The sequence below is a fragment of the Ochotona curzoniae genome, unplaced genomic scaffold (assembly GCF_017591425.1).
Source record: "Ochotona curzoniae isolate NIBS_2020 unplaced genomic scaffold, NIBS_Ocur_1.0 contig_2294, whole genome shotgun sequence".
In the NCBI taxonomy this organism is placed as follows: Eukaryota; Metazoa; Chordata; class Mammalia; order Lagomorpha; family Ochotonidae; genus Ochotona; species Ochotona curzoniae.
The window spans coordinates 3,411,091-3,436,712 of record NW_024465405.1 but is presented as its reverse complement, the minus strand read 5'-3'; the positions used below and the strand labels follow the sequence as shown (position 1 = coordinate 3,436,712).

General features: G+C 58.0%; 1 protein-coding gene across 5 annotated transcripts in view; it reads right to left on the bottom strand.

The window, feature by feature from the left end:
• Nucleotides 1-25,370, bottom strand: part of AGAP1 (ArfGAP with GTPase domain, ankyrin repeat and PH domain 1) — a 418,839-nt gene extending 393,469 nt beyond the window's left edge. For all 5 annotated transcript variants that reach the window (XM_040972348.1, XM_040972346.1, XM_040972349.1 and 2 more), the window contains exon 1: nt 25,171-25,370. In XM_040972348.1, the coding sequence (XP_040828282.1) occupies nt 25,171-25,333 (163 nt within the window). In that variant the 5' untranslated portion in view covers nt 25,334-25,370. The remainder of the gene's footprint in view (nt 1-25,170) is intronic.
• Between the last annotated feature and the right edge of the window lie 252 nt (nt 25,371-25,622).

Below are 25,622 nucleotides of genomic sequence, written 5' to 3'. Positions count from 1 at the left end.
ACACAGGACCCCAATCCCCCTAGCTTTCTGTCAGAGCTCAGCCACACGCAGCACCAATGTCCTTATGAGATCTATGGAAAACATCCTTCCATGGCTGGAATAGGAGTCTGAGAGTGCAGAGGACAGAGGAGCCTGGGCTCGTGGGCCCATGACAGTGGGCAGCCCACAGCCAGGCAGGGCAGGGCACTGGGGATGTGCCCCCACTCTGTCTGCTCCCGCCCTGCCTGAAAGCTGGGAATGCCATCCTGCCATCCCCCCAGCTCTCCTCCAAATCACACAGCTTCCAAGTACAGGAGAGAGGGGTCTACTCTCCTTCAAGGGTGACTAACGGGGGCTAACTGCCTGCAGCTGCTACAACAACACCGTCTTTGTTTTTAAAGAAACTGTGCCAGAACAATCCATCACCCCACAGGACACCACAAAGGGTCACTACCAAGATGTCCCTGCCTGTGCAGTTTGCAAGAGCAGAAACTTGGAAGCAGCTCCAACATCCAACAGAGAGGGCTCAGCGGGCAGCTCCGGTCACTCCGATGCAGCCCAGCTGTAATTCCGGTTAGCACTCTGTGGCCGGGTGAGGGGACCCCCACGGCTGTGAGGCCCCCTGCCCCAAGATGCGAATGCCAGAGCAAGTGCTGAAGCCGTGACATGCACAAGCAGCAAGCCCTCTATCCTGGGGTGCTGCCTGGGGGGCCACAGCCCTGCTCACTGACCACTCCCCAGTGCAGGTTACGCCCCACACGGAGAGGCTGCCCCCGGCCACCACCCCCCAACCACATGTCCCCCTTTTCCCATCCCAGGGACTTGGCAATACCCCTTAGCCATCCTCTCCTGATGAACTCTGTGTGCCCAGAACAAGACATGAACGTGGCCTATAGCAGCCCCCACTTCATTTCTGCCCAGCTGCGTTTTATGGAAAGCTCCAATCGGTTTCCATAAAGTTAGAAAACCAAGCGCAGTGTGTCACTGCCGGGAGGCGAACGGTGGAGGTGCCACCAAGCGCCATGGTGACACCTGTGCTGTGGCTTCATTGCATCCATGAGATTCACAAGTGACCCACACACAGACGATCGAAGAACAGGGCTGCTGGAGCCTTACGGAGCTTTACAAATCCTACCTGCTTCTAAAGAGGCCACAGGTGCCCCAAATCCCCTGCCTAGCAAGGTCCCCGCCTGTGACACATCAACCACGTCACTCCGTCCCTGCCTGACACGCATCCACACAGTCTTTTTGCTATGCTCACTGGTCAAGAGGGTTTGCCCAAGTTTTAAACCGTCTTCCTTCATTCCTGGTCACCTAACTTATGCATGGGAGACTGGCTGCATCTTTTTAAGACCCAGGATTGCAAGGGGGAAGGGATAGTTTGCACTTTCAAATAATTTTCTTGCTGCAAAGCTATAAAACCTAGCTCATAGCCTCCCAGTCAGCAAAGCTCAGTTACAAGCCAGGCACACGGGCACGCCCCAGGCACGCATGGGGATAACGGCCAGGATAGGTGGTCACAGGACAGAGAGCAGACGGCCGGTCCCCAAGGAGCCTCAGGAGCCCCCTGACTGAGTGGCCCCACTGAAAACAAGCTCTCGGAAATCACACCCACACCTCAACGTCCGGAGACTGCGCTGGCATCGAACACAAGCTAGCATTCAACAGTCACCACCCCCAGAAGGGGAAGGTAACAAGGCAAGCAATTTCAATTTTCTTCACTAATTTTCACACCTGTCGCACCTGCGAAATATGAAGAACTGCAACCCGGGCAACACGCACGTACTGCGGACTAAGGAGGAGCAGACAACACTTGAAAGCTCCTCAGGAAAAGTCCTACACGAGCACGGAGACTTGGACTCGGTATGAAAGAGCGTTTGGAACACAATGCCCAGACGGCGAGTAACAGCCAGTGTCAACCCACTCCTTCGCTCCCTCTTGCTTACAGAGGCCTCAGGGTGGTGCTTCCAGGCCCAGCAGCCTGTCTGCAGCCGCAATCAGAAGCAGCTGCCCAGCCGCCGCCTCCCACCATCTCCACACCAGCAGGAGAGCCCTCAGCGGGCACCATGAGCACTGGCCTCCTGCAGTCCACACATAAACACCTGTGGTTCAGGGTGTCCACTCTGAGACCCCATGCACACCTCAGCCACCCTGCCCACAGCCAACCACAAGCAAATCCACAGAGATCTGCCCCCTCCCAGCCAAGCATCCAAGCTCGCACGACCCACCACCGTGACAGCAACGGAAACACTGCTGCCCTGGGACCACCATCCCGTCAAGCCCAGGAGCCTCTCCATGCCATCCGACCTGCTGGCCCCACCACTCCATCTGCTGGAGCAGGCACGAGGCAGGCCTCCCAGCGATGCCCACTGCGTACAAACGGTGTCTGCTGATGATGCTGGCTGAGTCGTCAGAACGGCTCCTCTCCTCCCTAGCTCTCAACCAGAGGACCCAGAACACCTGCTTTAACCCACGTTTGCACATGGGCAGGCTTCTTCCTGCTCGTCCTCAACAACACAGCGTGACGACCGTCCACACAGCTCTGATGCTGCATCAGCTAGAGCTCATCTGTGTGCTTTAACAGCAGGCCCACGCCGTGTCACACAAGAGCCTCGAGTGGCTGCAGGCTTCCGCTGTCCGCAGGGCACTGAAGGGCAGCTGCCCCACTGCAAGCTTCCTGAGGACACGGTTTAGGGCCTAAAGAGCCCAGCAGCCTCCCACTATGCCCAGCACCATGTGGCCAGTACCCCAGCAGCCGTCGGTGGGGAAGCAGGCCCCGAGGACTAGTGCTGGTGATGCACCTGCTGGAGATGGGAATGCAGCACCCGCTGGCACCCCCACACGCACGCCACCCGTCTGACGCTGGCATGCCACTCTCAGGCCGATATGCCAGTGACAGGAGAAAGAAGAGCTGATGTTGCAAGTAGCCAGAGAAGCTGCTGCCTGCGCTGGCAGCATGCTATACGGCTACCGGTTCGTGTCCCAGCTGCTCCATCTCCGACCCAGCTCAGTCCAACTATCTTCTACCTCGGGACTTAAGCTGGGGCAGCACGGGGGGCGGGCAGACAGGAAAACTGAAGATGTGTTAGATCCAGAAAAGCTATCACACGGACACCCACGTACACACTGAGCTTTTTAAACGACAGCTACATCGTATTTTTCCAAAAAAAAAATGCTTTTTTTTTTTACATATTTATCTATTTTTTCCACAGAGAGGAAAGACAGAGGGAAAGACCTTCCATCCGCTGGTTCACTCGCTAAGTGGCCTCAAAGGTCAGAGCTGGGCTGATCAAAGTCAGGAGCCAGGAGCTTCTTCCAGGTCTCCCACATGGGTGCAGGGTCCCAAGGCTTTGGGCCGTCCTCCACTGCTTTCCCAGGCCACAAGCAGGGAGCTGGATGGGAAGTGGAGCATCTGGGACACAAATCAGTGCCCATATGGGATGCTGGCACTTGCAGGGGGAGGATGAACCAACTGAGCCATCGCGTTTACTTATACAAGCTGATTCTAGAAAGTTCAGGGAAGATCAAATTGAAAGGTTAAGTTCTCTTTGGTGGAAAAAAAAAAAAAAACAACCGAAATCTATACCTGTAAGAGGTCTGTAAAAGTTCCCAGGAAACACATATGAACAAATGAGACTCAGATTTCAAAACTTTTTTGCACCAAAGTTAACTTTCCAAGAAGTTCTTTACGTCCCCTTGTAGGTAACAGTTCTGAGGGAAACAAGGTGAAGAAAAACAAAGATGCTTGGAATTTAAAGGATCAATGCCAGGATTCTTACAACTAGTTTGGATGATCTGACACTGATACAATTTAAACTCACCTAATTATGTGCCTATTTTTAAAATAATCCCTAAATAATTGGAGTTTATAGTCCAAATGTTAAAAGATTTAAAAGAGAGGGGGAGAAAACTCTTACACTATTTCTGGCTGTCACACGTCGGTGTTCCTGCTATAGGCAAGGACAAAACAATCTGGTGACTGTGAGCGACCTTGAAAAGCCTGCACGTGCAGAGAGGCAGCCGACACGCCCAGGGCGCCTGGGGCCTCCTCGCCCGTTTCATCAGCAAGCAGGAAGCAGTCAGTGCCACGGCAGAACTCTTGAACCTTCCTGCAGCGACCGCCAGGAAGGACAGTGACTCCAGGAAAACATCGGGCCGCTTAACTCCCTAAGCTTACAGGGATGCCGCACAACGTGGTCACCTAGGGCGAGACTCCGGCAAACCAGAGCCGGCCCTGCCCACGATCGGTGGGTGCACAGGGTGAGCGCGACGTTCTTCAGGCGCCCAAAGGTGTTTGCTGCAGAAGGAGTTCATGGCACAAGCAGCAGCCAAGAACAACAAATGCTACCGCTGGAAAAGCATCATGTGGCAACCTCCAGCACGCTGACGCAGTCACCGTGTGCTGCTAACATCCGCAGAAAAGAAAAACTCAGGTGTGCTTCGCCCGATGAGTCATGCGCTGTGGAAGCCGTCGAACCAGGCGCAGCCAGGAGCCCTGAGCAAACCTCCAATTCACCACCCGCTCTCAGGGTTCCCCCAAATGGGACATGGTCCAACCCAGTCCAGACCTCAGAAACCACAACGCAACCAACACACGACATGAAGAAGAGGTGAAGGGGCCCCGGACAGACGCCAGGCAGGCACCTCTTGGGTCCCCGAGTCAGAGACAAGCAATGAGGGCAGCGCGGGCAGACCAGAAACCAGGACGCGAGGCAGACAGCTGGTGTCGCTTCTCTCTGGGGTGACCTTTTCAGAGTAACATGAAGAGATGGCAGACCCTACAAGGAGCAGGAGACCACCACGACCTGACAACCAGCTAACAAGACTGCCGGGCACGTGGGAGGCTGCCATGCTGACCCGCACACTCACATGTGCTTCAAAATCCAAACTTCAATGTTTCTTCTGCCATATCACACTTAGGCAGGCGCACGGGAACCGCAGTTAACAGGACATTCATTCTGATGCAAAAACATTCTGAAATCCGTGGCTGTGAGAGATTTTCCAAAAGTTCCCCAAGGGACCACTGCTGTGACAGTCTGTGTCCCAGCTGCTCCAGTTACAATCCAGTTTCCTGCTGACGGTCCGGAAATCAGTGGAAGACGGCCCAAGCCTTTACACCCCTTGCAACCACATACCAAAATCAACTTATTTTAACTCCATTTTTCCACAAACTTGTTGAAATAGCTTTCTACGCAGTGGGCTTCAAAACAGGGATAAAAAATGGAATTACAAAATAATGCAAATCTGCCATATACTCTGTGAAGCCCCTTGAACACACACATCCAAGCACCCAGTACTTCTAGGGGATGAAGAATGAAATAATTACCAACAGCACGTTCAGCCTCAAATTCTGACACCTAGAAAGGGAAAACTATCCCTCCGAATGGCTGCAAGGATTAAGCCAATCAATCAACTAATCGATGTGACTCCTAGCACACAACTTGCAGTCACTAATACCTGGCCCCGCCTGCCCAGTGCTGCTCTCAGGGGCACAGGAGGACCAGCTGGCCCCGCCTGCCCAGTGCTGCTCTCAGGGGCACAAGAGGACCAGCTGGCCCCGCCTGCCCAGTGCTGCTCTCAGGGGCACAGGAGGGACAGGTAGCCCCACCTGCCTGCCCAGTGCTGCTCTCAGGGGCACAGGAGGACCAGCTGGCCCCACCTGCCTGCCCAGTGCTGCTCTCAGGAGCACAGGAGGGACAGGTGGCCCCGAGTCGCCCGCCACCATGGGACACAGGAGGACCAGCTGGCCCCGAGTCGCCCACTGTCAGGGCACCTCAGGGCAGGGCAGTCTCACCCACCGGAGTGACCAGCCACTCACACCACCCTCAGCTGCTCTACGACATGGTGGCAGGACGATTTAAAAGGTGATCCCAGGGACAGGGCTTTGGGCTGGCAGCTGAGACATCAGCAGGGACACGACTGGGCCACAGCAGAGCACATGCTGGCTTCCTGGCTCCGGCCTCCTGCTAAGGCTGACCATGGAGGCAGCATACTGCTCCAGGATCCTGGCTCTGGCCCCAACCCCACCCTGACTGTGGCATCTGGGAACTGCAATCAGCAGACGGGAGGCCTCAGTCTCTCCTGTCCCTTGACCTAGAGCCAAAAACATCAGCTGACAAGAGCTCCCCACAGCCACGCGTAAGGCCAACTGGGCAGCAGCTGACACAGCGGCCTGCAGGTACCACCTGGCCCTGGCATCAGAGGGAATCCCAGGAAACCCGGGCTGGGGGCAAGAATGGCATCACCAGGAAAGGTTCTGAGAGAGGTCGGAAGAGGAGCAGGTGTGACGGCTGGTAACTTTGTGTCTGTACACAGGAAACCTTGTCGGAAGCAGAGCTGTCGGGGACTCCTGCATCCAGCGGTGACAGGGGCTTGTCTGAATGAGCCTGAGGGAGGGCAGAGAAAGGAGAGCCCCAGGCCAGGCTCCGTGAGGCACAGGTCACCTCTTCCCCGATTCCCAGGCCAGCACCTGTGCCTGCCACGACCTGGCCAAGCCAAACTCGAACTTCCTGCTCTGCATATGGGGACAAGGACCCCAAGCGCGAGTCACGGAGGAGGCAAGCCTCAATGTGAACACGACTCCCGCCTTTCCCTAGCCTTCTGCTTCAACCAATTCTCTGCTTCTGCAGTATTTCAAACTTTAAAAAAAAATGCCTTGATCTGAATGTGAATTTTGAAATTTTTTTACACTTTTCCCACCTCTGTAACCTCAATCAAAGCAGAAATAAAGGATATTAAAACATTATAAAGAAATAGGAACAAGCTACAATGAAGACAGGAAACATGGAGTTCAGCTCAGGGTCAGAAGCCTCACCAGCTGCTTCCTCCCATGCCCTGCTGGCAGCCCCTGACCCAGCCACGCCTCCAAGCTGCAAAGCAATTCAATAGTGGAACAGCCACAGCCGCAGGTCCCAGGAAATCCCACATGCTGTGGGGAGCGGGTCATGGTCCCGTGCCCGCGTGCCCCCAGTCTTGTGCAAAGCCTTGACATTCCTCAGAGTGAGGGTATAGGAGTCACCAGGGAAACACCAGCTTGTAAGAGTGGGCTGTGATTGCACAGGACTTCTGTCCCAGGAGAAGGGAGAGACCACATTAAGTTCCTGTGGGGAAAGACCCTATAAGAACACACCACCTTCAAGCCAAGGAGGCTCAGGACACCAACCAACACCTGCCAACACCTCGACCCTGGGCTGCAGCCTCCACACCTGTAACCACAGCACAAGCTATACAGATGGAGGGCCCAGCTAGGGCCCCCACCCCACGCTGCAATCTCATATGGGCGACTACAGCACCGGGAGCAGGAAGACTGGGAGGACCCCAAGCCTTCCAAGAGAACTGAGTCAAATCACACCCACTCAGCAAGCACCTGCCGTGCACAGGTGCCTCCAGGTATGATGGGAGCCTGTATGCGCAAGACGATGGGCCACAGGGGTGGACAGGATTGGGCCGGGGAGCTCTCCCCGTCTGCGCTGGACAAGAGAACTGTCCACAGAACCCTGCCAAGAGCCACAGCTCTAGACTCCGCTCTAACTCCTCTGCACCATGACTTACCAGGTGCCTGCTCTCAGCCAGCAACTGCCCAACGGAAGCAAGGACGCAGTGGGCAGGACACGCAGGCCACGAGCCGAGCCCAGACCACAGGCCCCTCGGTGTGCAGGGGGAAACAGCCATGGCACGGGCATCTCCTGCAGCCAGGCACACACGGCAGGAGGGCCCTGTGTACACACGGGAACACGCACACACGGTGACAAAGATGTCAGGGAGGAGCAAGGACTCACAGGTGAGAGGGAGCCGCCACAGCACGCTCATGGCAGGGATGAGAGGCCCGGCTGAGCATGTGGCAGTCCTCCAGCCCTCAACACCCCCTTGGAAGGCACAGAGCACGGGGCAACCCCCACAGAGCAGCCCCTGCCACCCTCGGTTGAGCTCTGCCTGAGCCACCACCCCCAGGCTGCAAAGCATGCAGTTTCTGTGAAGCCTCTGAAGAGAACACGTCCTGCAGTTCTCTGTGCAGTGGAGCCCCATGCTTTGTAATCACACAGCCTGGTCTGGGACGCCAGCATATGTCTCGGAGATCAGCTGATGCCCATCCTGTCCCACACACGCGCCACACTCTCCTTTCACCCCAGGGGCAGCATGGCTGCCTCCATGGCCACAAGCACGGACACTCTACAGCAAGACTACTAGCAAACAGCAGGCTGGGGCAGAAAGAGGCCAACAGGAGACTGCGCTTGGATGACCAAGAGCCCCAGGCCCACGGCAGCTGAGGCGACTGGCCAGGAGCAGCCACAGCGCCGGCATGCAACAGGCAAGGTTGGGTTGGCAAACAGGGAGCCTGGCCCAGGGGGCCCTGGGATGAAACCCATCACCACATCATTATTCTCCCAGAGACCCATCCCACAGAGATCCAGGGTGAGCCAAGGAACGCAAAGCCCATCCCGAAAGCCATAGTGTGCCCTTCAGGATGCCCAAGCAGCACATGGTCTGGCTGGCATGTGCTCCAGGATCTGCTTGTGGGTCCCCCGAGGGCAGGACCGCAGCTGGCCACCAAGGTGGGAGGAGCGTGAACAAGCCCAGTGCAGGGATCACATACAGAGGGGCATGGCTCTCCAGGCAACGACCAACAGCGTCCACCTCTTGGCAGAGCTCAGCAAGCTGGAAGTGGAGCTGGGCGAGGGTGGGCTTCAGGTCCTCACTCAGAACAGGCTCAAAAAGAAAAAGAAGCCCCCTGCCCGGCCACCTGGGGGACTGAGGTCTCCTTGCTGGACACAGGGCAGGGGGGGATCCTCTGTCCACCAAGCAGGAAAGTGGCCATAGGCACTGTCCCCAGCCCAGGACTCACCCACAGATCCCCCCCATGACATGCGGTCCTGAGTGTGGTACCCCAACCAACACAAGCAGCAGCATCTACGTGAGGGAAGTTCCCAGCCCCCACCTGGACCTCCTGGTTTGGAGGTGGGTGCTGGGGACTGGACGGGCACAGGCGTCAACCCATGTTCCCCACAGGGGAGGGGCACAGGGCCCCCTCAGGCACCTAAACCTGCCAATGACCGAGCCCTCACCCAGGGCAGAGAAGCCTCGGCAGTCCTCCCGTTCACTGGGGATCGTTCCGGGTGGCTCAGAATCCACGCACATGCTAGGTGGCTGTCACACGGTCGTGCAGCCGTATTCTTTAGACACAGCATGGGAAAATGGCTGTTACGTGCTCAGTATACCTACTGTGTTTCCAACTGTGGCTGCAAAAGCCCCAGGGTGCCCACATGTGAACACACTGGCAAGGGGAGCCTAGACATGCCCGTGGGCATGTAGCCCTGCAGCACAGTGCAGCTGTAGCACGTGGCAACACCAGCACCAGGTAAAACGCCAGACATGGCAGCAGCACCACAGGGCAACATCAGCACAGGCACCTGTAGCCAGGGCAACCGTAACACACGGCAACACGGCACACAGTTACAGCAGCAGCCTTCCTCAGGGCACTGTTGAAGAAGGAAGAAAACGACGCATGACGTCTTTGCAACATCCTGAACTCACACCATGCAGATCCTCTGGGACTGAGAAACATATCTGAATAAAAGGCAAGACAAGTCTGAGGAAGCCGTGAGCCGGGGACAGGCACCGCAGCCAAAGTGCCTAGGAAGCGTGCACCCTCCTTGGGAATGCCTGAGTTCCATCTCCACTCTGCTCCCGAACACCCCAGCTCCCTGCTGACACCCACTCCAGAAGGCAGCAGGGGTGGCTGGAGGAGCCACCGGATCCCTGCCTCTCACACCAGAGACCGACCACGAGCTCCAGGCTGGTGTCCCGTGCGTGGGCATTTAGAGAAGGAATCAGTGGACAATAAACCACGCATGCTTCCTCACTCCCTCACTCTCTCTGCCTTTCCTACTGAATGAAAGGAAGGAGAAAAGGAATGAAAAGAAGAAAAAGAAAGAAGGAGAGAGATGAGAAAAGAAAAAGAAAACAAAACTGAATCACGCAAGCTACTATCAACTAGACTGCTTAGAAAGTGACCAGACCAGAGCTGGCCAGAACCAGCAGTCCTAAACCCAGAGGGACCCTGACTAGAACCATCAGCAAGGGGGTCTTTGGCCAGCCACAAGCTGGCATTGTGTAACATGCAAAGCACTTAATAGGCCACGCTCGCTAGTGCGTCCCACAGGTTCCTGGGAGGGAGCCCAAGCTAAGCTCTACAGTAGGCACACAAACTTCACACTGCCCCAGACTCAGCCGAGACCAGGACCAGGGAGCGCACGGGAGGGAGCAAGGACCACTTCCTGTCCTGACAGCCTCCCCCAAGAAGGCAATGGGGGCTGGTACTGTGGCCCTGCCTTCAACATCAGCATTCCATACGGCTGCCAATCCACTTCTCGTCCGGCTCCCTGCTAGTGTGCCCGGAAAGGCGGTGGAGGACAGTCCAAGTTCCTGGGAGGTCCAGCAGATGCTCCCGGCTCCCTGGCTCGGGCTGCTGCTGTCATTAAGGGAGGGAGTCAGCGGACAGAGGACCGCTTTCCCACGAACAGCTTTACAGAAACAGAACGCAAACTGGGGAAAGCAGAAAGGGTGTTGTCCCTACCCAGTTAGGAAAAGACCTGCCAGGGAATCGCCTGAATATAAGCTCTGTATCAAGCTCCACAGGTAGAAGTTTCCAGAAGGTTCCCTCTCAGCCAGAGAACGGGTGAGTAACCGCCCTGAGCCACACAAAGGTTAATAATCAAAGAAGTTCACGAAGGGCTGCTGGGTGGCTGGTCACGCAGAGCGAGGTGGAATTTGCCTCCTGAAGCCAAAGGGAGTGAAAAGTCCGACCCCCCACGCAAGAGTCAGGCCCTTAGGAAACAGACCGCAGGGGTCAGCGGGGCCCCTGGCAGTGCCCAGCACTCCCTCGCCAAGGCCTGAGGCAGGCCTGGGACTAGCAGGCAGGGTTGGCCTCATCTGGACATGCAGACGCAGGCCTGTCTAGGAAGCCTGCAGGCCCCAGCTGCAGCAGCGCTGAGCTCTGAGAGCCCAGGCCAAGGGGGCCTGTGCTCTCTGCTTTGGCACCGCTTGGAGTCTGCACCACCTCGGCGGACGCCGGGCAGCACCCCTGCTCTCCACCACCTCGGCAGACGCCGGGCAGCACCCCTGCTCTCCACCACCCCTGCAAAACTGTGGCAAAGCCAACCTACCCCAGACACTGCCAAGCAACTTCCAGGGGCAACCCGCAGGCAGCACCGCCAGGAGCCTGCTGAGACCTGCGACAGAGGTTCCTCTGCAGGTACAACTTCTAAGCAAGTAACCCAGGCCACCTGCCATGTGCCACCTGACCCAGCCATCCTGTGCCCAGGAATTCCCCCACAAGCAGGTGCCCACTCGGTGACTGGCACACGGATGCTCACAGCAGCCTCACGTGTAAAAGTCGGGAGCTGGAAAGAACTTAACCAATATCCATTAACGAGAGCCACCAACAGGACAAGCGGAACTGGGAAATGCTGACCGACCGTGGACTACTACTCAGCAGTAAAAAAAGAGGAAGCAACTGACGCACTCAGCAGCTTGGCTCGGTCTCAAAGTCACGACGCCGGCCCGGCGCGGTGGCGCAAGTGGTTAAAGGTCCTCACCTTGCCGCCCGGGATCCCATATGGGCGCCGGTTCTAATCCCGGCAGCCCCGCTTCCCTTCCAGCTCCCTGCCTGTGGCCTGGGAAAGCAGCAGAGGACGGCCCAAAGCTTTGGGAACCTGCACCTGCGTGGGAGACCCGGAAGAGGCTCCTGGCTTCGGATCGGCATAGTATCGGCCCGTTGCGCTCACTTGGGGAGTGAATCATCGGACGGAAGATCTTCCTCTCTGTCTCTCCTCTCTGTATATCTGCCTTTCCAATGAAAAAATAATAAAAATAAATCTTTAAAAAAAAAAAAGTCACGACGCCGAGGGAACGCAGCCGGTCAAGTAAGGGGTCACTCCCTCTAAATTCTGGAAAACGCAAAGGAACACTCAGAGACAGAAAGCAGATCTGTGCAGGCCGAGCGGGGCAGAAGGTGACTCGTGAAAGGTCAGCAGGGTGAGCTACAGGCCACAGCTGGGACCTGTCAAGCACATCAAGCCTAAGCTTCCGAGAGCTGCCGTTACCTTACGGAAATCAAACCTATAAAGCCGTAGCTGGGGCAGGCACTGCGGGCGTGGCTGGCACAGCCGCCACCCCCGGGGCCAGAATCCCCTCCGTGCCCCCGCTGCTCCACTTGGGAGCCAGCTCCCGGCTACCGGCCTGGGGAAAGCCCACGCGCTGGGTTCCAGAGCCCATGGAGGCCTGGATCAAGCTCCCGCCTCCCGGCTTCAGCCTGGCCCAGCTCCAACCACTACAGCCACCTAGACAGTGAACCAGCAGATGGAAGGTTTGTGTCTCCCTCTGTGTAACTCTTCCAAATAAAAATTTTTAAAAGCTTTTAAAAACAAAACAAACAAAAAAGCTGTAGGAGAAAAAAATCACCCGAGGGCAGCTATAAAATTTACCAGCAATTGTGATGGGCCCTGCTGGCCACCTGAGCTCAGCCTCCGGGTGAGGGCTGCCCTGGCAGGTGAGGGCTCCCTGTGCCACCAGGAAACCTGCAAGTAAGGATGAGAGAGCAGGACCACCGCACGCTGCCCAGCAAAGCAGCACAGAGTCCAGGAGCAAGTCCCAACACTGGATGCCCAGCCCCAGCTCCGTGGCCATAGGCAAAGGGCCTGGTTCTCAGGGTCCCCATGTGCCCACTGTGCTAACTGCAGCTCAGGGGGAAAAGGAACTTCTATTAACAGGTGTAACAAATTAACCTCCCACTAGCCTTTCTGTGATTAAAACGTCACCGCGTGTGTGTGGCTTTAAGAGTCGGGTTTGCAACCTGAGTGGACAAAAGGCGTTGCCTGATTTTCTACACTCAGGTGAATAGCCAAGGGCACACTGCTGCTCAGAAACCCATCCCCCCCACCAAGGAGCCTGCCCTCCCAGGCATCAGGCATGCCCTCACACCGCCTCCCCTGCAACGGAATCCTCCACCCTGTGTCCCCACAGCCACCAGATGCACGGGAATAAAAGGGAACCCACAGCTGTTAGTTGCCTTACTTCCTTAGTGAGTACAAGCCTCCGGGTGGCCCTGAGTTCTGAACCACAACACCGGACAGCAGGAGTGGACAGCAAACACGCCACAGGTCTTCTGCAGACCCTGGGGCCGGGCTGAAACAAGTCAGGTTCCACCGTGTATCAGAGCTGTAGATGGGGGTGTCGGCAAGGCCTGAGGCCCCCACCCGCAAGACGGGGCTCTGCCCCTGCGACCTGGGTGGCAACACGACGCAGGCATGCCCCTCCCTCCACACAGGCACAGCAGGTGCTACCAGGCGTCTTCTTGAACAAGGGGAATGGCCAAAGCTGAGAGGGTGTGTCCTGAAGGCTTCAAAGAAATCTCCGGAATCCGGAGCTGGCGCAGCTGTTGGCGATGCCCGGAGGCCACAGCGTCCTTGGCCACGCACCGCCACTCTTGGTGTTGCAGCAGGCTGTGGCTCTGTCCACACAGGTCCCAGGCTCCCTGCCCAGTGGCCCCTGCCCTCTGGCTGCCACTTCTCTTCCCCAGCCACGTCCTCTGAAGGGAGCCGTTGGCAGGGTCACCCAAGGAGGCACAGGGTGCTGGGTGTGGCATACAGGGCCCTTGCCAGCAGCCCCTCTGGACACAACAGCCTCGGAGCAGCTGCCGGGCTCTGGGCCAAGTCGGGACACACAGCTCATGTGCAGAAGGATCTCTGGGAATTGCAAAGGGAAAGACCAGGGGCACGGAGCCTCCTGGAGGGGCTGCCCAGCAGGGGCTGCCCTCAGGAATTCCAGAAGAGAGAGCCAGGTCAAGTTCAGGGAATGGTGCTGAGCACCAGCCAGCCAGGCACCTTACTGTGTGGTGAGCAGACAGACGGCAAGGAAAAACGTACCCAGTACCCTGGAACCAGGGTCTGTGGGTTCCTAACCAAAGACAAGCCCCATGTCCTCCCACGTTTAGCTGTATCCAGAAAGTCCCCTGAAGGTACCACATTTGACATGACAATGGCTATTTTTTTTTTTAATATTAGAAGCCAGGCGTAAAACCCGACAGAGAATTGTGTAACAGGAGTCAAGGTAACCGTAACCATGGAAAACAGGTCTCCACCAATTCTCCCCGACGCCACCTCAGTCAGCCTCGTGTGGGGCCCTCGCACCTGTGCGCACAGGGCAGGGATCCCAGCAGGAACCCACCGGTGGCTGTGGCAACACGGGGATTCTGACCTCTGACCCTGGAAGGTGCAGACCCCAGCCAAGAAGCTCCTTCCTGTGTTCCTCCTCCCCACATCCAGGGACAAGCATGTGCCGCTGCTGCTGCGCCAGGCTGCACGCAGCACACACACACATTCTCTCTCTCTCTGTCTCCATGCTGAGCTTCCCCGTGTGAGAAGCAGTCACGAGGGCATCTGGGTGGGAAAGAACAGGGACCACCCCCCCTTGGGAAGCAGAGGCTTGAGAGCAGGGAGAGGAGAATCCTGCCCCTGTGCTGTGGAGGTCAGCCAGGGCAGGGTCGGAGGGTCCCTCCACCGCTCCCAGCACGACACCCCCAGAGCCAGGCCAGCGCACCCTTCTAGGAAGAAGCCAGGTGCTGGGCGCAGGTGGCTCATTCAGGAGCAGAAGAGCAGGCACACTGGGAGGGACACGTGGCAGTGAGTGAGGGGATGACGACAGAGCAGGGACACTTGGGGACCTGCTTTATGAATGGGAAGTGGCTGCCAGGAACGGGGGATCAGCTGGGAACCAGAACAGAACGTGGGCTGGCGGCCTGCAAGGACCAGGACCTAGACAGAGGCTCACAGCACAACAGGAGAGAGCTGTGACCAAGACAACAATGCCAAACATGCCCTGGGAAGGCACAGGATACAGACCCCGGTCACCCCCGTGCATGTGCACACACAGACACAGAATACAGACCCTGGTCACATAGAGACCCCGCACACACGCACGCTGGGAGCCGCCACAACATCACTACTGCAAGAACTCAGTCACAGTGAAACAAAAAGACATCTGTCTCCTTATCACCCCATCAGCTAATCCTAAAAGCAAAGCTCAGGGACCTTGGACTTTGCGCTCACTCCACCCCACAACCGCCAAGGCCCGAGTGAGGGGCTGCACGCAGAAGCAGAGCTCCAACTGCCTGACAGACTCCTGCCTTGGCCTCCAACTCCAGCCACATCACGGCAACGAGACAAGGACCAACCCCCATCCACCCTCGCGCACACAACACCCTGCCTTGCCTGCACAGCACTCATGAACCCCAACCTGTGCTGGGGCTGCAGACCCCGAGGGGTTCCAAGCCCAAACGGGACCCATCCCAGGGAAACCTCGTACTACGGGGCAAGCTGACCGCACGAGCAAGGACCACTCCGGGCCTCTGCCGATTCTTCCCTGAGCTTCTTAATAAACCTCAGGAGACAGGATTCCTGCCCTCGCCCCCACCTTTGAGCTCATCAGGATCCCCACAAACCCCGTGGCCCACACTGGATGTTAAGGGGTGCAGGCCAGGAGTTCAGAGACACAACGGCTCTATTGGGAGCAAGAACAGCACCTTGGGGAGCCCGCATGGAGTGTGGTCCCTGACACCCTGAGCATCCAAGAGGCCCAGGCCAGAACGCTGCATTCTCGGGGGAGACGGCCTGGGGCCTAGGAATCTGTGCAGGGTAGATGACCAGCAGAAAGAAATACTATTTTTTTTTAAAGTCCCAGCATTTACCCAGAAAGGTAAATAGTGATTGAGAAGCCTGGGTAGAACTGCCAATTTTCTAAACCAAGAAATAGAATTGGCCTGTGCCTGGATGAGCTCAGCTGAGACGCCTCCAGGGACCCTGGGTCACAAGCCTGGAGCATGCTGAAGTGGGAACTCTAGGCCCTCCCTGCCCCCTGGGCTCTCAGGACACACCTGTGTGTTCCAGGACAGAGCCTTACAATCCCAGGGCTCAGGAGGCAGAGAAGGAGCCCACTTGCGGGATGCTAACGCTGGCGCAGGTGCCCGTGCTGGAAGCAGGGGTATCAGCCAGGATGCACCTGCCTGCCTCCTGGCCTGCTCCACAGGCCAAGGGTGACCGGCCCCTCCAGCTAGGCTAGGCCTGCTCCACAACCAAGGGTGACCGGCCCCTCCAGCCAGCGCCCACCGCTCACGCTCCACAGCCAAGGGTGACAGGTCCCTCCAGCCAGGCTAGGCCTGCTCCACAACCAAGGGTGACTGGCCCCTCCAGCCAGCGCCCACCGCTCACGCTCCACAGCCAAGGGTGACAGGTCCCTCCAGCCAGCGCCCACCTCTCACAGAGCCATTTCCACACCCTCCCTGCCTTCTGCCAATCTCAGGGTGGGATCTCCTCTCCTGGTGTCCCCAGGCTCCTCCTCCCCCTCCCTCCACCCCCAGGCTCATAGGCAGCCTCAACCTAACCTGAGTGGACATCCCCTGGGGTACGCTCTGCTTCCTGACCCTCCCAGCCGACAGCCTGACACTGTCGCTATGGCCACCACCCAGTCCATCCTGGCCTGCAGTGGCCTGTAGGACTCTTGCCCCATCACGGTGACCTCCTGACCCCAGCTGTCTCCAGGCAAAGACCTGTCCCAGGTGTGCTCCACCACTGTCCCGGCTGACCTGCAAGGCACCCAGCCCCCTCCACACCATACCTGCCTAACCCCGCCTCCCTCCACACTTCCCTGTCACTCCTGTGGCCGCTGGGTGAGATGCGAAGGGGTCTGAAGGAGGGGTAAACATCTATGCCGCCCCCACATCTCTGCCCCATCTCTGCCCACAGCAGAGGCTGCTTAAAAATCTCACCCCTGGACTCCTCACATGAGCCACTTCCCATACCAAAGTGGGTATAAACGCAGCCCTCCCATCACCAGCCCTCAAAATAAATATTTGTCTTCTGCACAGCCACTGGGGAAGTTCCCACACGCCAACACAGCATACAACCCATGGCCCACGGCAGGCCACGTCCTTCCCGGCCTGTCCCTGCTGAGCGCTGGCCTCTGCTGAGGGGGATGGGCACTCCCAGGGCAGCCCAGGAACAAAGGAAATAACCCCGGGAGAGGCCCCGGCAGCTGGTAACATGGGCTTTATTCTCCTCCTGTGTCCTGGGCATCGCTGCCATAAGCCAACAGTAACCAGAGGGTGTTGATATGCAATTGCCAAGACCCATACCCGGAAACGGGGGCAGAGCAGAGGCCGAGTGGGGCTGGTCCCTGCCAGGGACAGGAAGGGCACCATCTCAGTCCTGGATGGACGGGTCCACCCTCGTCCTAGGGAAAGAGGACCTGCTGCTGCTAGAGAAGGGCCAGGAGCAGCCACGGCGGCTAAACGCACTGACCCCCCGGTCAGCACCGTGGTTCCTGAACAGACTGAAGAACATAAAGCCCAGGAGGCAACACTGACGCTGCCACGCCAAGAGTCACAGAACCCCAATGGGCACCAGAGCAGCCAGACCCAGGCAAGCACACAGCTGCCAGGGCAGAGCAGGCTGCCAGTAAGACAGCAAGGCCACAGCAACAGGGTGAACCGCTTACGGGCTGTCATTTCTCTCAATCTGTGAGAGAGCGCTGGCCCATCTGCTGGTTCACTTCCCCAAACACAACAGCCAGGACCTCCATACAGGCTTCCCAGTGGAGCAGCAACCAGACTGCACGCTGGCAGGAAGCCGGAGTTTGGGGGCAGCCCTGGGCCTTGAACCCAGACTCTCCAGTAGGGGATGCGGGCCTCCCAAGCAGTGCCCAAAACCCACGCCAGCTTCTCTCGCTGGATCTGCATGCTGCCGATGCATGTGAGCAGTCCAGAACTTTCTGATGGGGGGTAGGGCGGGGCAGCACTGTGTCACAGCGGGTTAAGCTACTGACTGTGGTGCTGATGAAAGTCCTGGCTGCTCCACTTCCACCCAGCTCCCTACTAAGCATCTGGGAAAGCAGCAGAGGACGCCCCAAGGGCATGGATTCCTGCACCCATGAGGGTGACCAGGAAGACGCTCCTGCCAGCCTGCCCTGGAGCAGCCCATGCTGCCATCTGGGAAGTGAACCAGATGGAAGACCTCTCTGCCTCGCTTTTTCTGACTTTCAAATAAAAAAATCTTAAAAGAACAACAACAAACTCTGGATTTCTTCCTTGATATTTTATGTCAAAAAGAGTTCCCAAGGTGAAGGCCTTCAAGGCAGCTTCAACCCCAATCCCAAGTCACACACACACTCTGTCTCCACTGTCTCCACTAAAATTAATGCAACCTTTCTCCCCCCACCCCCGCCTTTTTCAGACTAGAGCACCCAAGGGAGCAGACAGGATCTCAGCTCCCAGTGGTACCCAGCCCTGGAAAACAACAGCAGGCTAGCGGCAGGAGGCTTCCTGGAAGTCCCCTCCCTGGAAAGTCAACAGCACAGGGCTCCGGGTGGGCTCCTCCACAGCACGTGCAAAAGCTCCCAAGCCACGTGAGTCTCGCTGGGGGTCATCGGGAGGAAGAGGCCGAGACACAGAAAGATTCTGGCATCCTCCAACCAAGGATGGCCCGTCCCGCAGGCACAGCTGGCTCACTAAGACTCCGCGACCCTCCACTACAGGACGCAGCAGCAGCTGCAAATCCACGCGCTGCGTGCTGCGTGCGGGCATCCCCAAAGCCAGGCGCAAACCGCCAGCAACGGCCGCTAATTGTTTGCAATTCTTCTGCCAGTCCATGAAAAGTGTTTCCTACCCCTAAATAAGAAAAGAAAGAGCGAGAGCGTCTAAGCAGGATGCTGACACCCCACGGAAAGAGCAGCTCCAAGGATTAGGCAGTTGCTTGTGGAGAAACACCGTGCAAACACTCCAACACGGCAGCCCAAAAAAAGACAATCCCCGCCACACAGCAGGAGAAGTGTGAAAATTTGCAAATGAGCCCCTGGTTAAACAAAAACACCAATCTGTTCCCGGAGAGCTCGGGGTGGCCACCTGTTCCGGCTGGGGGAAGAACAGGGACGACCCAAGGGAGAAGCAACGCTGGAACGGCCACAGCCCCCTCGGGGGGTTAGGTCCCCACCCGCATGCCTATATTTAGTGTGTTCTTTGTGGAAAATGTCCCGACCTTGCACACAAACAAGCTATGTGGCTGGGTTTTCAAAGGATCCATTAAACGGCTTCTTCTGCCTCGGTGGGGAGGGGGAGGTAGGCATTTGCTCTCCTCCCCTCCCCCACCAGCAGTCCCCAGACACAACCAAGATGCCCACACACGCCCCTTCCCCAGCCTCGGTCAGAGGAACACCAGACCACAGAGGGAGTGGCCCCAAAGGACAGTGCCAGGCCCAGGCCAGGCCTGCCTCTTGGGAAAGGAGCAGCCCAGTGCTGGCTTCTTCCCACTCCACAAACCAGGAAGCAGAACTTCCTCCGAGGCAGGGCAGTAGGGCCCAGGCAGCGTGCACAAAGCCCTGCACTCAATCCCACCTCCCCACCCCCGGCCCGGACAGAAATAACAGATGCTGCAGCGAGTAGAGATTAACATCTGTGCGGCGCATTCCGCTCCCCTGAGAAAGGTGCTTAACAAAGGGAAGGAATTATGTCGCTAAGCACCAGATCAGAACCCCAAACCCTGGATTTTAAAAATAACCAAAGCCTCATCCGGCTTTGCCATACTCAATCGCGTCAGCCAAAGGACCGGGAGGTTCTGGAGTTTTTTGGGGGGAAGATGGGGGGTTGGGGACAGAGACTTGCTGGAGTGTTCAGAAACATAAGATGCCAGAGTGGGATACACTGTGAACACCTGTGGGGCACGCGGCGCGGCGGGGCAGCAGGGAGGGAGGTATTCTGGCTACACTGCATACAAGGTCTGCTCGGGATAGAAAGCAGAGGTGGCGGTCCTGGGGCCACAAGCTTTGTGCAGAAGGCCCCTGCAGCTGCTGGAGCGGTCCCGTGGCCCTCTGAGTCACTTCCTGCAAGAGCTCTTTGAAGCCACTAATAACTTGCTGCTCCTCTCTCATAGAAACCCCTCCAGCCTGCAGACACAAGAACAAAACACATCTGGCAAATCCTCCTGAGTGACAACCTCCCCAGCTAACACACGGAGGTGCACAGGCAACCACGCTCTCCAACAGACATGGGAAAACCCACGGAACTGCAGCCCGTGCCTCCAAGGACAGGGAGAGCGGCACGCTCCACCTCCCCGCTGGACCACCTCAGCCATGTCCACCCCTGCCCTGTCCCCTGCCAGGAACTCGGGCCCCACATGCTCCATCTCCAACAGGGACGTGAAGACAGCATCAACTTCCACTCGGGTTTGCTGCACAGCAGCTAAAGTTGCCACATGGACATCCAATATGGGAACCCAATTCGTGTCCTAGCAGCTCCACTTTCAAGCCAGCTCTCTACAGATTCCCCTTGGAAAAGCAGCAGACAGTGGCCCAAGTACAAGGCTTACCCATCTGGACAAGCCCCTAGCTCCCGATTTCAGCCAGGCCCAATCATGACCATTACGGCCATTTGGCAAACAGGGAGTGAACCAGCAGGTGTGTGTGTGTGTTTGTGTGTGTATCTCTCTCTCTCTCTCTCTCCCTCTCTCTCAATCACAAACCCCTGAGCCTCAGCAATGGCCAGAGAACTCTCTCTCTCTCTCTCTCTCTCTATAGCAGCACTTCCTTTACAGTCAGTGCCCAGAGCACCTGCATCCATGCAACACCTGCCAGAAATGCACATTCCTAGGCTCCACGCCAGACCTAGACAAGTCTTAACTGTGGCGAGGGCTGGGGCACCCCACCACTGTCAACAGCACCCCTCAACGTTCTGTGCCGGCACACTCTTTAGGAACCGCTGCTCTCCATCTGACAGCCTCCCACTCACTGCGCCCTCTCAAAGATTCCGATTCTATAATGGGCATCAAACAGGCCAAGATGGTCAACCTGAAATAATCACCAGTATTTAGCACATGGATTCTTTTTCTTCCACTAAAGAAATTTCATTTCCGCCCAAATAGCATGTGGTAACTGTTTAGCTCCCCTCCAAGCAACCCACCAACCCAAAAGGCACCCCGATCCTTTACTTGTGTGCACCTTCAACAAGTTTCAAAATACCCTTCCATCTGGCCAATGAGGGGCAACTCCACCGGTCAACACACAACTCCCAGCTCTGCTGCAAGGACCAGTCATGATGCTCAAACCATGCAGGATTTGCAAGTGAGAGGAGCTGATGTGAGCCAAAGAGAGCTGAGAATGCAGACACAGGGCCAGCCGTGAGGGGGAGGAGGCCGTGATGGGGCTGGCCATGAGGGGGTCAGCTGTGAGGGGGAGGAGGCCGTGAGGGGGCAGGCCGTGATGGGGCTGGCCATGAGGGGGTCAGCGTGAGAGGGAGGAGGCCGTGAGGGGGCTGGCCATGAGGAGGCCAGCCATGAAGGGGCAGGCGTGAGGGATCAAGCCACAGGCTGGGCCTCAATGGACAAGCAGCAGGCAGAAAAGGAGGGATTTCAGAAGGGATGCGCCTGCCTCAGCCAAGAGGCCGTGTGAGCGACACAAGCTGCTAGCGCGCGTCACCACGATGAACGCTAGCACTAAGATCACACATCTGCAGCCTTCGATTAAAACACGGAGTAATACCAACATGCCAAACAGTGACAGAAAAGCCCCTGGCGGCAGGAAGCAGACACCTGTGCCCCCCGCATGCACGCAGGACGACCAGGCTAACCGTTAAGACACGCTCACAGCAAGCTGGCTGCAGTGAGCAACTCCACCAGCACGGTAACAGCCTGCTACTGGGCACATGTGGAAACCCCCCTTGCCATGGACCTGGGCGGCTTGGCAAGGCCTGCACGAGCCACCATGGCTCACAGCACTCCCTGTCCACCTCCCGAGAGGCCACAGAGCCAGCGCTCAGGCTGGCCCAGCCCAGCACCGATGGACAAGCTCCCTATACTTTCTGGGCCTCGGGGTTGCTGGATGGACATAGAATGAAATAAGATTCATAGGTTCAACAGCCCAGTACTGGCCACCAAGGGACTAAGCGGGCTTCCGCACTGCTTTCTCAGATCCCGAAGATGCCATGGTTGACATCTTAGATTCACCCTGCACAAACTACGGCAGTTAAAAGGCATCGTGGTCCCACCATGGGTCGGACCAGTCCAGGGGGAAGTTTGGGCTTCCGTGGCCATCAAAAGGAGGAAGGCGGTGAAGGCAGCGAAGCTGGCCCGGCAGGATGGGGCGCTCACGGTCGCTGGTGGTACCTAGGAACCGAGACTGCCCCAGCTGGCCTGAGCAAGCTGGCTGGGCTCTCACAGCAGCATGAACCCTTGCTGGCACTTTGAAAGGCAACGTGCACTTGCCAACAGAGGCCTTAGCTCAACACAGCAAGTTCTACTCAACAGCAAGGGCAGTCGACTCATTTACCTAGACTCCATTCTCCCCAGACAGACTTACAGAGGGGAATTGAGGGCAGCCAGCCCAGCTAAGCTACAGAGCGAGTCCCAGGTTCGGTCCAGGGCAGGGTGGCAGTGAGGGCTCCAGTGACAAGGCACGGCACACTCCTTCACAGGCACACCGCAGAAATCTCAAGGGCACCCACAGCTTCCTCAAACTCCAGAGATCTGGAGGGAAATTTATTCTCTCGCAGTATAAAATGAAGACTGAAACACAGCTTTCTCTTTTTGAGAAGCTCATGTTTGAAAGACTGATAGCCAGACGCCACATCTTTTCTGTCTACACCAGGTGACCAGCGCATTTTCACTTGGCAATCTGGGCGGGCTCTTCAAGGCAAACTTGTCCAACCCAGGCCCACTCTGATTCACTCAGAAATGATCTCCAGCCCAGGTACCCTTCCCTCAGACAAGGACATGCCAGCCTCCAGCAGCAGAACCTCCAGGGGACCCCAGGAAACACAGCAGGCCCCACCAAACCATGGCTCAGCCCAAGGTCAGGGTGCTAGGCCGGCAAGGGAAATTACATCTGCACGAGAGCTTCGTCATGCACAGGACTTGCAGCCTGGCAGGGGGACCAAGCCTGCACCTGTACCCAGAAGATGTACAGTGGAAACGGTCCAGAAACATGGGCATCCTGCTGGTACACCTCACCGGGTTCACTGGCAGGCAGGAGCAGCGGGGTGACGCCCACTGGGGGTCCGGAGTGCACGCCCCCTCCCCCACGGCCCTGCCCTCCAACCACTCACTCCCCGAAATTCCCACTGCATTAACTTTCTGCTCAGCTTGCCACATCCTGGCCACACCTGCACAGACGAAGCTGCCATCACATCCTAAAGCTGGCACAGCCAGGGTGCGGGGTGGAAGACAGGGGCTCCTGCCTGGGGTGGGGGGGGTCAGAAGGCCTAGGAGCCATTCCAGTGATCCCAGTGTTTAAACCAGACCCTGAGCACTGGTGTCACATGTTGAGGAGGTCACTGTCCCTCCAAGCCCCCGACACCTCCACTATCTAATCAGAGGACTAAGAAGCCGGCCTACCCTCTCCCCACAGCGCTCGAGCCACCAGAGCGAGAGCTGCACACAACACCCTCAGTCATGTTCAACACCGGCGACAGCATCGCCGTGGGCGCCACCGCAAAGACTGCCAGGGCTGTGTGCAAGCCCGAAGCCTGTCTGAAGTCACTGCAGCCCTGACACCACATAAACAGCATCACCGAACCGCCCAGCGGGCTCTGTCCATCACAACCAGGATTCCGGCAAGAAGAGCCTCATAGCCCACTGCTCATAAACTGAAGGCATCAAGCTATCAGAAACAGCAGGCAGCACTGAAGAAACACAACATTTTTTTTTTTCTTAAAGAATAAGAAAAAAATGTAACCACATCCTTCTGCCAGAAAAATCCAACTGCCTTGCTGGAAGTGCAGCAGCCCCAGAGTGAGGCTCCGGGAACAGGACACGAACCCGAGACAGTAAGAACTCAGCTAGGGCTCTCTGCGCAGCCACCAGGTGCCCTCGGCCGGGCGGGCTCCAGGCGGGCTCCAGGCGGGCTCCAGGTGGGCTCCAGCCGGGCATCGGCCTTCTGGATGCCTCGCCAGACCTCGACGCAGGAAGGGCTGGACAGAGGCGTGCAGCAGCCACATCACCGGAGCCCCTGCTTCTGCCCAGATCTGGATTCCTCTCAAGTCTCAGAGGGCAGCAGGTGTATTGGGGGGGGGGGAGGGGGCACCCTGGGAGCCGGGCCCTCAGAGCTTGCTGGGACGTTCCAGCCACAGCCGGGCTGCCCAGGACCTGGTTCAAGTCCAACGGGGCTGCCAAACACCAACGTTCACCTTCCCCACCTTCTGGCTGAGTTTCAAACCAAAACACTTTGGGGTCAATAGTTCAAACTGCATCAGGGTAAAGCGAAGCCTAAGTAGGGGGCGGGCCGGGAGCACCCTTTCCAGTCACTGCTGCCAGCCTCAGACCACCCCCCACGGTTGTCCAACCAGTTCCCCTGCTGGCTTGCTCCCAGCACTGGACTGCCGGTGGGCTGGGGCTGGCCCCACGTCCTACAGTGACGGGTCACCTGCTCTCCCCAGCTGAGTCTCGAGGACAAAGCAAGGAACGGATAGGTGCCCGGCAGCAGAGCCAGGAGACACCAGAGGCTGGGCTCTGCTGCTGCATCTCCCCTGCCAGGCTCCAGCCAGGGGCCCTGGAGCCGGGCTCCCAAGCCAACATCCTTCACACCAGGCTCAGAGAAACGAGCCCCTCAATGGGGTCACCCGGAAGCCTGGCAGCATTCTTGGTTGACCCCAGAACACGCTGCAGACAGGGGCCCTGGCCACATCGCTGCCTCTCAGCTAGCTGCCTGCAGCACCAAAGTTCAACAGCTCCCACCGCACCCCTAAAACTGGCTGACACATCAGAGGGACAGCTCCGCTCTGCCCAAACTCGCCGGCCGGACCCTTATCTCCAGCAGCTGAAACCCATTTGTCTGAACGCGTTTCTCCACGTCCAGCAAGATGCTCAGACCCCAGCCCGGTAACCTGCCTGTCACTCGTGGGCTAGTGCCAACCCCTCCAGCTGCGTCCAGCCCAGGAATGAGCTGGGCCCCGCCACTCGCGCTGCCCAAGAGGCGCTAGCACGGAGCCACTTTCTCACCGGGGAGACTCCATTGTCCATTACCAAATTAACGCTGACGACCTGTCTTCCCGGCCAGCTACCCGGGCCGTGCGCGCGTAGACAGGGAAGGGAGGCAGGGGGACACGCGAGTGGCCACCGGCGGGCACCCGCGCGCTCTCCGCCGCGCCGTTCGGGCTCTCACCTTCGATGGCAATGACGTGCTCCCGGATCTGATTCTGCAGCACCGGCTCCTCCACGCGCTCCAGCAGCTCGTAGATGGAGTAGATGTTGGGGTGGACCGACTCGAAGCGCTGGATCTCGGCCCGGATGGCAGCCGAGTTGGCCAGCTGCTGCTGGTAGTTCATGGTGCAGGCGCGCGCCCCCCGCCGCCGCCGCCCCGCGCCCCGGGGGCCCGCGGGCCTCCGAGCCCGGGGCGCCGCAGCCCCCGGGGAGCCGGGCCCGCCGGCGGCGCGCGGAGGAGACGCGAGAAGAAAGGCGCAGGCGGAGAAGAGGCGCGGGGCCGGCCCGCGGGGCTCAGTTCATGGCCGGGACGCGCAGCCGGCGAGCGAGCGGGCCCCGGCGCCCCGGGTCAGCGGGCCCCCATGGAGCGCGCCACGGCGGGCGCGGCCGGCCCCGGCAGGAGGTTCGCTCGGG